Below are 13,738 nucleotides of genomic sequence, written 5' to 3'. Positions count from 1 at the left end.
CTGTAGGGACCTCTGGATAGCCGGAAATGACACTCTTAGACTGCGACAGGCATGTGTTGGCTTGTCGTAAGCCTATTTTTTTTTTTTGGTCTGACCGCCTGACCTGCCCTGGGCGGTGGGGGCTTCACCTGTCTGATGGGGGCTTAAGCCCCCTGCCTCCCGACTGGTGCCTCCACTGGTCCACTGATTAATCTCAGATAAAAAGTATAATAGAGTACATATTCCAAGTATTGAAATGCACGCCATCGTGTTGAGATTCAATATTTCAATCATTAATCATGTTATCATCAGGAATACTTTCTTACTTGAGTACTGTGGTTTTGGCATGTCCAGCTGACGAATGTAAAAATCTAGTACGAAGTACACTAGTACACTGTATGTTCGTCCTAATGCAATGATGTATGGTGTATCTGTGCTAGTGAAATACAAAATGCGAAGGTTGTATTAATAATAATTTATTAGGAACTACACTTTTCAATCAGTGGCACACTTCTCGATCGAAGGTGCGTCCAAAACAAAATGTACAGTAAAGTTCACAAAAAAAGACTTATGCTAAGAAAAAGACAATTCAAATTTTCAAAAGGGACATGTATGTGTATTATGATGCAAATACAGATATTGTTGTCATCTATACAGTCTAAGCTTGGGGATGAAATTATTGTGCTTCAGTGGTAATGGCAATGGACTGTGGTCATCCGTTGTATGTCATATTCTATTCATACACATGTCAAGGATGCGATTTAATTCATATGAAGTGTCATCATGGCCTAGAGTGTGTTCCACATGACTTCAAGTAAGGCTTGCATCCATGTTAAAGCCCAGCTTGGGAGGATAGAAGAATTTTGATTTGTTTACAAATGATTTTTCTACAACACTAAAAGGGCGTTTGACAAAAAGCTCAGGAAAGGTGTCAAAAGGGTAGGTGTAAAAAAGGGTGCTTAATACCCTTTTCCCCCTTTCCCCCCGTCCGTAAATATTCAGAAATCTGTGTCTCAATAACCATTCCCATGTTTCTTGTCAAACACCCTTGTAATATCATTTGTCTTGGACAACGTAAAAAATCTTGATTTCCTCCTGGGCCTGGCTTTAAAGTGTAAATTCTGAGTTAGTTGACTAGCCTAGACCCTCCAGACTCAATGTCTACCCAAGCTGTTGTTCAGCAATAGGCTTAAGCCTAACCTAGCTAGGCCCTACAATAGTATTAGGCCTAGCTAGAATCTTGACACGATGGCGTGCATTTTGATACTTGGAGTATGTATTATACTATCTTATCTGAGATTAATCAGTGGACCTTTCGGTTTGACTGTGTGGAATTCGATTGTCACTTTGTTTGGTGCACTAAAAAATATATAGAGGGAAGATTTTGGGGTGGTGGGAGATGTTAATCAGTATCTTATATTGCCGTTTCTTTCAATTAAAATGGAATAAAAAAAAAAAATTTTCCTCTTCAATTAATCAAGGCATTTAATGCCACTACTAATTGATAATCTTTTACATGGATCCTTTAAATTGACTGGTGGTAATCGATTTAAATATGTTTTTATTTCAAAAATCTAAAAAAATCATATTTTTTGATACATTATTTGGTTAATTCTCAAGAGAAGTATTTTTTTTAAAATTTAAAGAACTGTAATGTAATACTGAATTAAATTTTATTTTTCATGTTTAATATTAATACAGTACTGGTATTAGCTCCATACTATTTGTATGCTAATTGTTAGAATGTAATTTTCAGAGTAGAGTATAACTATTCCTGTTTGTTACCCATTAGTTTCTCAGGTTTAAGCCACCCCCTTTTTAACAGCTAAAATGTGTCAGTTTTGGAAGTTTACAGTACTTTTTAACCCTGGAAAAAAAAGAGCTAACAATAGTAAACCTGCTGGCCTAGGCAGTTTACTTGGTCAGACCTCTGACCTAGAATATTGCCTAGCACCTTGGCTCACAGTAGTTTCAATGTTTCTGAAGTAAAGTCATGATAACTGGGGGGCTTTACCCGAAGAAACCTGGTATTCGTTTTGTGTTTACTGTAAATCATACATTTTACAAAATCATTGAAGTCAAGTTTTTTTTTTTTTTTTTGTTTGGTTTTTTTTTTTTGAGATTTGCCATTTAGGTAAAATGAAAAAAAAAGCTATCTATCCATGAGAGTAGCATTAATGCAACACAATCAATAAAATAGCACTATAAATGTGGTTTTCAATGCACATTACCAGCTAATTAATACCTTTGTCTTACAAATCTGTAGTCTATTGTTCATGTACAATCGCTTTATTACTGTATAATACCTCCTACTCAATTCCTTTAATATGAATATCTACTCTGCTCCAACGCAAATGGTATTTATTGTAGTACTTTCTATAAATTTTTCTAAGTGCTGTAGATCAGTATTTTTGTAACGGCAGGTGATCTCTTGTAAGGTATGCCTACTGTATGTTCACACCTTTTTTATCTGTAGATAAAACACAGGTGTGTGGCCCATATCATTTCTAGTGAGAGGTCATATGAGCCAAGGCGATCCAGTCAGAATTTTGCATCCTTTGCTTGAGTGAGACGCCCTTATCCTGTTGTCTCTCTTTACCCTGATGTACTGTATAAATGGGTACCTTGTAAGAGGTGAATGATATAAAATAAGTTGGTAGAGCTAAAGGTTATTTAGCAACACACTCCAGGGAGTGGGCAAAATTGCATGTTATGTATACTGAAGTATTTCCTCATATCATGCTAAAGTATTGTATTTTTTTTATATAATGTTCTAGTTTGCGTGAAGAATTACTTTCATTGTTTGTTTTGGCAATGCCGTAGCAGTTGGGACAGTCCCACACTATTTTTTCTCTAATGGGTACATAAAGAATGTGTCCATGATCTTTTTAAAAATGGGTCCGAATTATGCAAGTTTATACATAAAATGAGTCCACTTTTTGAAGATATATGGGTACAGATTTCTCAGTCTAGATTTTTTTCATATTTTTGCGTAAAATTTGTTTACATCAACTTTAAGGAAAATAGGTCTACAATATTTAAATTTTTGCGTTAAATGGGTCCACCCTGATGTTGTCCTGCACTGTTTGAAAGATTTGTGTACGAGTTGGCATTGGTACGAGTTAGCCTGTATTCAGTGTATTTCTATAATATTAGTACTCGTAGCATTACAATCAGTATCTGGTTATAGCTTTGTACTGTAAGTGTCCGTGGTGGTATGGTACTGTACATTACTGCATACTGCACTACAGTACAGTTAGTAGCACAGCTAGCCTTAAAGCCTCATGGCTGTGTAATTTTACCTGTTTTAATCAGACTCGGAGAACACTTGTTAATTGATGCCTGTAGGTATAATCAGCGGCACTTACTCATCTTGTATTTTATAGCAATCCCTGTTGAATTTGTCATTGCATCTGTCAGGAATTTACCTATCCAGTTTAAGTCTGTAGGCTCGGTTTTCCCTACAGAGGGTATAGAAACGTCTTTTACATATTTTCATGATAAAACTAATTAGTTTACTTGAAGCAACCCACATATTGGCTACAGGTGTCACTGAGAGTTAAATTCAAACCATCCTAAAATATCAAAACCTTGGCCAAGTTAACTAGGTCTGTTAATAATTTTAAGGAGATCCAGTCAGACTTCTAGATTATGATTCAGAGGTTGAAATCATTTAATAATTAGTTAAATTTGTATCATAACACTTTAGGTGGAAATTGTTGTATGGATGTTACAGTAGATTTATACAAGAAAATATTTTTGAATAAAATCAATTACTTTTCATATATCAAATGAGAAATTTGAATGTTTTATTTGCATTTTTCACAAGGTTTTCATGACCACAGTTTACAGAATTTCATTAAAAATATATTAAATTCAAATATACCCACTTTTTCTTTTTTTTTTTTTTAGTATTACCTAATTTGTTTGCAATGCTAATGTACCGTACTCTGGCACTATAATAATGCCAAAGAATTTGTACCATAAAACCTCAAATTGAACCCCTGGGCTTTTTTTTTTTTTTCAAACTTTGGATGGGCTTCTTTTTGAGGCCACTCTTGCAAAGTAGTAATGAATGCTGTAAATTTTGGCAGTTAGATTACTACAAAACAATAAATAGGGACACTGTTAACAGCAATCTGTATCATGGAGTGTTTGACGGCATTAAATCACCTAAACTACTGTATAAACCAAGCATGTTTTTAATTTACTTTGTTTCTTTGAAATTCATGTACAGTGTTTGTACGGTACTATCTCGAAAAGAAGCAAGGTGGGCTTCAGTTTGAGATGGGCTTCTCGAGATTAAGCCCATTGGACTTCAATTTGGTGTTTTAGGGTATAGCAGAAGAACAAGCTCTTTGCATAGGCATTATTATAGAATGTCCGCCCTCCTGCGAGTGGGGTAAATATTTGACCTTTTGATGGAGTTGAGAAACTATAGGAAACAAACAAACCCATGCGGCACCTTTAATGTAAAGATATAGCACCACCATGCAGATGGGGTAAAATTTGCTTGCGTTCCATGGTCTTCCCACAATGCATTTCTAGTGAATGTTCCACTATATCGTGAAGCTACTCTATCTTCTATTCTGTAATAACACTTACAGCAATGACACCTTTTCTGAAGTTATTACGGTAATGGTATGGACTTTGTGTATCGATTATGTTATTTCACTTCAGTACCTGTAAGTCAAACATGACCTTCTGTTCTAAATGCGCACATTGTTTGTGTTATTTCTTAAGTAACATGCAATGCAAGATGTACAGATTCATTCTATATGTACTGAGCCAGTTAAGGATGTAACCTGTTTTCTTAATTGCATTAAAATATGCATCAGCAAATTATGAACGTCAACAACGATATTGAAGTTAAAGGTTAATAAAAGATTAATAGACTTTAAAACATGATTGTACATTGGTTTGCTTGGAGATTGGTTCCAGGGGGAGTATTCACCAAAGATAATGAATTGAAATTAAATATTATTTTTAAACTACATAGTAAAGAATGTAAAAAGTATTTAAAAAAAAAACCAATTAGTGAGCTGCCATGGACCAGTACCTATTTCCAGAGACTCACCTCAGTTGGTGACTTGTCAGTACTTGTAAATAAATATTTTTGTTTTATTTATTATTATTAAATTATTTTAAAATCATGTTTTAAAGTCTATTAATCTTTGTTGTTCCTTTGTGATATCCTGCATGCTCTTGAAAAAGCAATGACCTGGGTTTTATTTTATCTTTTTATTTTTTCTTGAATAAAGAATGATTCGATGATTCAACAGACATAATTTTAACATATTTTGTACTTTTTTTTTAACCAGCAGAATAAAAAATGGAGATAATTGAGAATCGTCCGGCTGGTACATTAATTTGCTGCAATGTGATGGGGTTTGGTTGCAAATTACTTTAATGGATAGATTCAAAATGAGTCGTGTAAACAGAGATAAAGTGTCGGTCCCGGAAGAACCGCCAGGATCCCCAACAGGTACCACATATGTGGAGAGATTGCTGGCAGTGGATATTGACCCCCAGACATGCTATGAGGTATTCTTCAGCCACTGGAAGCAGACTCTACAAGTCTTTAACAAGCACACGGCCACCGCAGTGTTCAAACGGTCACGGGTTTCCATGGATGAGGTGCAGACAGTCGTTAATTACATGAACCAGATGATGTGTTTATTGGTTGAGGAAAAGTCCCCGAGTGGTGGCGTTATTGGTCGAATGCTAGAACTCATGATACGAGATAACATGCTTGATAAGTTTTTCGTCTGGTGCAGTAAGAGCGGTGAATTCTTTGAAGACTTAAAGTACGAACAATTAAAGATTTATGAAATTCTCATCGCACAGTCAAGACAAAGTGTTCTTATGCACAACGCTATTTTGAACCCGCTACTACGGCTTCTGTTAGCGTGTTCGGAATTTAACTCAGAACGTGTCGAATCACGATTGATACTGCTTCTGAATCAACTGTGCGTAGCTCTTTCAAAGGACACAACTTTGCTAGAGTTTTTGTTTCATGCAAGTCCAAATCAGGGGCCTGCCAAATTTTTGATATTTTCGTTGCTGATTCCGTTTGTCCATCGTGAAGGCCGACGAGGGCAGCAGGCAAGGGATGCACTATTACTATGTATGGCTGTCTCCTCCGAGGCAGAAACCGTTGGGAAATACATTGCTGGAAGTACAAGTCTGTGTCCAGTAAGTATTTTCAGTAATTTATTTAACATTTTTTTCTTTTCAAATAAATTCAGTTGGTGATAACTAAACATTAAACTTGTAATATGAATGATTATATTTTCCATAACCTTGATTTATCATTAAATTATATAAGATTACTGAGATAATTTTTCCATAAATATTTTTTTTTTTGACTTGAAAAATATCAAGAGTATTAATCTTAATAAAAAAATGATAAATCAAGGTTATGAAAAATGTGATCATAACAATGTATACACATAATAATAATAAAGGCCTATTTAAATGAACACAGAAGCGGCAAGCAATAGCAACAGATAATGAATGCACTGACACGTACTTCATCCGAGTCTGATCAAATACTTATTGAGTTTGACAGACAAATTAAATAAGCCTACAGTACAATACAGTACAGCACATGCCAGGCTTTCGGACTCTTCAAACTACTGTATGATGAAGCATGTCCCTGATGATACATCATTTATACACACAGGAGGAGTAGGAGGAAGTCATGCATAGCACTCAAATGACACACGCATGCTGTATCCTCCCAAAGTATTCTGTATAGTACCCTACAAATTCACCTTGATCCAAATTAAATAAATTGTGAATTGGAATTTGGTTATTGTACTGAATGTTTTACCAACTTTCTGTCTAGTTTTTAGCATGTTTTATTTATTGATTACCTGCCACATGCCGTATGATACTGCCTTTACTTGACTGCAGTGTAATCCAATTCATTTGAACTGCACATGCCGTATCAGAAATCAGCCAACATGAACCTATGTTCTGTGTACTGTGTCTATGTTTATTGACTTTGATATGGGCATGCGCAGTTCAATTTCAAGCTACGAGTTTGCTATACTGCAGTGAAATATGACAAAACAGTATGTGTTACAGTATGTAGCATGTAAACATTAAATAACTTGGGAGGAAAAAAGTAAAAAAGAAAATAGCTTTTAGGACTGATAAAAATGCTTCATAATGCCTGGGTGTTCTCATGGTTTTTGCTGTCTTTGAGTGATTGTTTTCTGCTTGTTTAATTGTATGTGTTTTTCAACTTGCCTGTAAATGTAATATTGATTGGAGTATGTTTGTGTGCGCTAAGTATCCATTTTCAATTTATGTTCAAAATTGGTCACATCATTAAACCAACAAATGCATTTTAAGTACTGTAATGTACAGTATTTAAGAAAGTTTGAAAAACACAATTTACTAAATTAACAATTGGAGTTAGCTTTTGTTTAAGAGCTCATAATCTAAATTATTATCTCACTGGAAAATTACCTACTGTAAAGTCTCTTCAATGTCATGTAATGAATCATCTGTAAAAAAAAAAATTAACTACTGTACCGTGTCAATTTTTTTAATAGCTTGACGGAGCTTCATTAAGGATTACTTCTTAAGCCGCAACTCTGTAAATTAGCAAATTATTGTGTTGCATGCCTTTATTTATACTGGAAATTCATTATGTATCTAATTCTTCTAGTTTATAGTTAGCAATTTAATTTTTTAGTTGAAAGTTTCCACCATCCACAATACAAACTACAAGACAGTAAACTGTAAAAACTTGAAAATTCAACTATTCATTGTTGCTCATGTTAGAAGGATTAAATGATTTTGTTAAATTCTTTCCAATGAAATAAATCATGAACAATTTATTTCACTTAATTAAGTTACAGACTTTGTATAGAACTTACTATAAAAATCCTAAATTGATTGCCAAACATAGTATGGCAATTTAATATATTACAGTAATAGGCCTAAATGAAAATATTTCAAAGGAACATTGCTTTTTGAAGCAAAAACTGCTTTTTTGTTCGTTATCATAATGTGATATGCCAAACCATTGACTCATTGCAAATCGTGTTTCAGAGAAAATGGCCAAAACATGCTGGAATGTCAAATTTTAAAAATCTATTTTATTGCACCAAACTAACCTTGATACATCTACACATCATTCTATGCTGTTATTTTCCCCATTTTCAATGTTAGAACAATACTTTTTAATTAAGGATTTAAAGATAGTTTCTGCATGAGAAATGCCTGAAATCATAAACTTTGACGACTAATTTCTCATATATTGTTCATTTAAACAGCTGTGTGGTTAAACGCTTGTAACTTCATAAGGAAATGTCCGATTTGAATGATTTTTTTACCATTTTATTGCTATTATTTTACTCTCTAACACTGTATTAATAACTCAAAATCGATTTTTGCGACGAGTGACTGGTTTGGCTTGTCTTTGCCACAATGCTAAGCAGTGGCAGATTCAAGACGTCCGTTCAGCCCTCACTTTCCCCACCCATGCCTTCCTTAATTTTTTTCAAAATCATAAAAAAAATGGGGAAAAAAAAGAACAATTTATGTTCAAATTCATTTGAGAGTGCCATTGCCGGCCATTTAGAGGTGCCTTCCTTTATCATAAATGTTCTCGCCTAAGCCCCAACCATGGTGGTGCTAAGGTGGTCTACTGAAGACCCTCCATGAAAGTCTCTACGGGGCCGCATCTGTTTTGAATTCCTAGATCCACCACCGTTATGTAAACACTACTACCACAAGCTACAGTACAGGCTTCGTTTATGAAGAGAGAGAAAAAAAAAATAATATGAGGCAAAGACAAGCCAAACCAGTCACTTGTCGCAAAAATCTATTTTGAGTTATTAATGCAGTGTTAGAGAGTAAAATAATAGCTATAAAATGGTAAAAAATTCGTTCAAATCGGACATTTCCTTATGAAGTTACAAGCGTTTAATCACACAGCTGTTTAAAGAACAATATATGAGAAATCAGCCTTCAAAGTTTATGATTTCAGGCATTTCTCATGTAGAAACTATCTTTAAATCCTTAAAAGTGTTGTTTTAACATTGAAAATGGGGAAAATAACAGCATAGAATGATGTATAGATATATAAAGGTTAGTTTAGTGCAATAAAATAGATTTTTAAAAATTTGACATTCCAGCATGTTTTGGCCATTTTCTCTGAAACACAATTTGCGACGAGTGACTGGTTTGGCTTGTATTTGCCACATATAGTGAAGTACTGAAATTTAAAATTAATTAAAATTAATGTTTAAATTTATTACTTAAGTATTAAATTTTTAACACATACAGGCAAATACTGAAGGCAGGAAGGATAGGCCTACTGTAGTAAAATAGTTTACTGTAAAGTAAGCTGTCATGAGGGTGCTGAGAAACATAGGAAGTTGTTCTGCTTTTCGATGACAAACAAAAATATAATGTGATGTGAAGAACTTCCTGTTGTTGAAAAGTCAAGTTAATATTTCCTATGCATTTCCTTATGTTTTATCTGTTGTGTGTAAAATTGCGTTTAACTGTCTTTACAGCAATATTTAGTGTGGGCACTGAATGATTCAATATTTTCGGAAAGTAGATACATGTACCATACAGTAGTTAAATTGTTTTTAATAGTTTATTTTTAGTATTATCTTCATGTTATTACAGTACATTGCTGTAAGTCTGTAGACCTATATATACAAACCTAGAGTAAGATTTGCAGAAAATTAAATGAATTGTTTTCCTGGTAAAAAGAAATTGATGATTATATTACTTTTTATTTAACTGCAGACTATAATTTTACCACTGCACTGATTGGTATAAACCATTAAAAAACTTAATGTACTTGTAGAGAGTGGGATGGTACCCTTACATGTTTACTGTATAACATTAACAACAATGTGTCAACAATGTTGACACATTGAAGACTGTTCTACAAAATTATAGCCTGGTTCTCACTAGAGCCGTAGTATCCGGAACGAGAGATAACCATTAGCGCTGACCGTTAGCACCTGTGGGAGAACGCCCGATCGGTTAGTGCTAACTGTTAGCGGTATCCGGATACGCTAACGGTTAGCAAGCGTTACAACTCTCATTAACTGAATCCTGTACCTTGGTTTCATACATAGAACAAGTCTGTGTTGATGATACAATGTTGTTAAATTAACAAATCAAAGGCTGTTTATAATAGTCTGTTGACACATTGAAGACTATTCTATCACAACATTAAATGTCATTAACTAAAGCCTGTACCTTGGTTTCATACATAGAACAAGTCAGTGTTGATGATACAACTTTGTTAAAAATTAACAAATCAAAGGCTCTTTGTAAAAGGAAGTATAGTTTAGGCCTACTATCCAATTACAAGCATATCATGATCAAGTGGACCGTATTGATTTCATCGTGTGTGTCTAGCTCCATAGGCTATTTGCCATGTACACTGTTCTCTTCATGCCTATTTACTAATTCATTAGGCTTTACAGTTTGAAACAACTATTCAATCCTTTAATACATTGGAATTCTAGACCTACAGTAAATGAGTTTCTAGGTTAGTTGGTAGATGATAGTAAACACATATTTTGCAATATCATGGTAGGCCATAAAATGTTACAAAATACACATTTTTTTTTATAAGAACAACACTAAGGCTAAAATTGCTTTAAAAATAAGAACAAATTGAGGCTGAAGTAAAATTTCAAATGAGGTTTATTATTAAAAGTTTATTCATTTTTTTTAAATTAAAAAGAATAAAGCTACAGTAATCACATACAGTTAAGTATTAATCTTTGTAATACCCTTTATAAATATAGTATATATATTGCTATAAAATAATAATTTTCTCTCTTTGAAATGGGTAAAATAAGAACATTTTGAGCCTGAAATTTCCCCAAAAAGTGTATTCCTTGTTTCTTTAGTTTTTGAATGTTAAAGATTGCACCAGGAGCAGCTATCATCAAGAATGACATTATATTTCTTAAAATTCATCATTGTTCATATACTGTATGGAGATTCATTCATTCATCCATCCATCCATCCACTAAAATAATACTTGAAATTAATCATTTTAAATTCATAGATTTACCTTATTTATTTTTTATGACAATGACATGTGCACAGCAGTTGATTTATAATACAATTATTCTGTTAATAATTCATGAATTATTAAAATAATAATCAATACCATTAATACCTTACAGCACAAACCATTAAATCCAGCCTCATTTCTCTCCACTATTTAATTATACCTACTGTAATATACTGTACACTCTTGCAAATCACTTTGCTTTTATTATATCCTACAGGTGCTCGCAACTGGGCTTGGTGCTCTATATTCACGGTTGCCAAGGAAACTGGTGATCGATGTCGATCATTGGCACTCGTTGACAAGAGAAGATTGGGTCAAGATCCCAGAGCTGGTTCACTTCCTTAACTCTTTGGAATTTTGCAATGCTGTTGTACAGGTAAAATAAAGAAATTCTCCATAGTAATGTTTTCTTTTTTTTTTTTTTTTGTATTCTGTATGCTATAAATTATCGTAAATAACAAACAGGCATTTGTGAGAGCAGCGCTTATTAAAAATTATTGAGAGTTGATAAGTACAGTACTAATGTTTTATTCAGAATATCAAGGCATAATAAAACATATCGCTATAGCCCTACAGTGCTTTCTTGGGAGAGGCACTTGTTATTTTATCATTTAGAATTATTTAATTTTTTTGTGATAGTAATTTAAACAATACTCTATGATAATAATAATATTATAATAAAACTTATCAAAAATGGCCATTACCATATCAATGCCGTATTAGTCAGATTTCGACATCGCCTCATTATATGATTCTAAATTGGAATTATTAATTTTCTATTAATAGGAAAAAATATAATGAATATGAAGGGGAAATAAACGATTTCAATTCTATGGGAAATTTACTCATTATTTGTAGTATTTTATTCTTAAATTTTGAATAACAAAGCAGTCACCAGACAATCAATCCTACACTGTCACCTTGGCAATTTTACAGACGTGTCAATTTTGCATTTTGTGGTTGTTTTTCTTTTAACCAAGGCATGTTTTCTATTGATATGTACATTCATATTATATCCGCAATTTGAATAAGATTTTTAGCTTCTTTTATTTGATTGTTGACAATAATAAAAAGGAAACTTATTACTGTAAGAAGATAATCCCATACATCTTGCAATTGTTTGAATAGTTACTTTGTGTATACAGTAGTACTGTAGTTAGTAGCCCACGCTAGAATGAACAATAGATACACTTTTAACTTAGACTTATGGGTTGGATACTTGTACCTGTAGTAGTAATAATTTAATAGTGAGAGTAAAGTATAAAAAAGCCAAAAAATGAAAACTTCATCATTTTATGTACTCTTTTTGGGAGAAAGTGGATTGGTCATAGAAAAGAGTAAGTTTCATATTTTCTTGAAAATGATGCCTCCCCCCCCCCCCTTTTCTTGACATGTTACAGTATGTTTCAAATGATTAATTCTTCCAATGATTATCTTTACAATTAAGGTCTCGCATCCGCTTGTCAGCGACCAGCTAGTCCAATTCTTCCATGACGGTTTCCTGGTTCCAGTGATCGGACCCGCCCTCCATCAGGTACTGTAGCACTAAACAATACCAATCATCATCATATATCTGTCTCTATGTACAGGGTCCACAGTTAAATGTGGTTATAGTTTAGGGATGGCCTTGTAAAACTCTACACTGCATGAATCTGGGTTTTTGGTCAGGCACTCTTCAATATCGTATTGTCGTGTTTTTGCGAATATATTTATTTCATTGTTTCATTTGTTTTCTATCTGTATATTAAATCCCATTAAATACATTTTATCCTTTTATATCAGCATCAAAATTAAGAATACAAGCATTAACATAAACAAAAACCTATTTCATGTTTGTCTTCGAAAATTCCTGATTCTTTTTTGACACATCCATTCTTGCTATACTGAACTTTGAACTTTGAACTATAGGGAGCTTTCGATTTACAACGTATGACGTAGAACGTAATGACACCATGTTAATTTATCTGCGCATGTCTGAATGTTGTGCGTTCTCTCCTAAAATCTGGAACAGTTTCGACAGTCACAGATAGCAAATTTGTTAGTTCTACTTTCTCAATGAAAAGCTCCCCAACTAGCATCATCAAAGTTTGCAATACTTATGCCCCATAAAAAAAATTATTAGTTTATCACCCTATCAAAGAATAAAAACTGATGAGGGAGGGAGGTTTTTTTTTTTGTTTTTTTTTTTGCTTATCCCGCCCCAATTTTTACCGATGATCACAAGTAAATCAATGGTTAGGGACACATATAAAAAATCATAAGAATGGAATGAAATTTATGTTTAAAAAATATGTTTTTGTTGTACCAGTAAACATATTTGCAAGAAATCCTGAGCTTTTCAAGTGAAAAAAGATTGAAAAAGGACCGTTTGAAATAAAAATATATTTTGATTAAAAAAAAAAAAAAAACATAAAAATATATGTTGATTAAAAAAAAAAATCAGATTTTTCCCAAAAGTGATGAGGGAGCGGGTGATAAACTAATAATTTTTTTTATGGAGCCTAAAGAATACTTACAGTACAGTATATCATTTCCATCATTATCAAGTAAAATTAGCATCATACTGTATCAATAATTCTCTCGACAAATATGTAAGATATGACACTGATAGTGAGATAATACCTTCAATGATTTGATCTCGGAACCTACAATGATCTATTTGCAAATTTTATTATTAGAGCCTCA

At 33.3% G+C, this 13,738-nt stretch overlaps 1 protein-coding gene across 6 annotated transcripts in view; it reads left to right on the top strand.

Moving 5' to 3' along the window:
* Positions 1–13,738, top strand: part of LOC117100222 (FTS and Hook-interacting protein-like) — a 51,083-nt gene that overhangs the window by 3,024 nt on the left and 34,321 nt on the right. For 3 of the 6 annotated variants that reach the window (XM_033239820.1, XM_033239817.1, XM_033239819.1), the window contains exons 2-4: positions 5,301–6,174; positions 11,271–11,429; positions 12,501–12,587. In XM_033239820.1, the coding sequence (XP_033095711.1) occupies positions 5,389–6,174; positions 11,271–11,429; positions 12,501–12,587 (1,032 nt within the window). In that variant the 5' untranslated portion in view covers positions 5,301–5,388. The remainder of the gene's footprint in view (positions 1–5,300; positions 6,175–11,270; positions 11,430–12,500; positions 12,588–13,738) is intronic. The other 3 variants (XM_033239821.1, XM_033239816.1, XM_033239818.1) reach the window with 1 other exon arrangement.

This window comes from Anneissia japonica, unplaced genomic scaffold, assembly GCF_011630105.1.
Source record: "Anneissia japonica isolate Jap-2015-1 unplaced genomic scaffold, ASM1163010v1 scaffold6788_len1366326_cov149, whole genome shotgun sequence".
NCBI classification, from domain to species: Eukaryota; Metazoa; Echinodermata; class Crinoidea; order Comatulida; family Comatulidae; genus Anneissia; species Anneissia japonica.
This window is presented reverse-complemented; position numbering and strand designations above follow the sequence as displayed.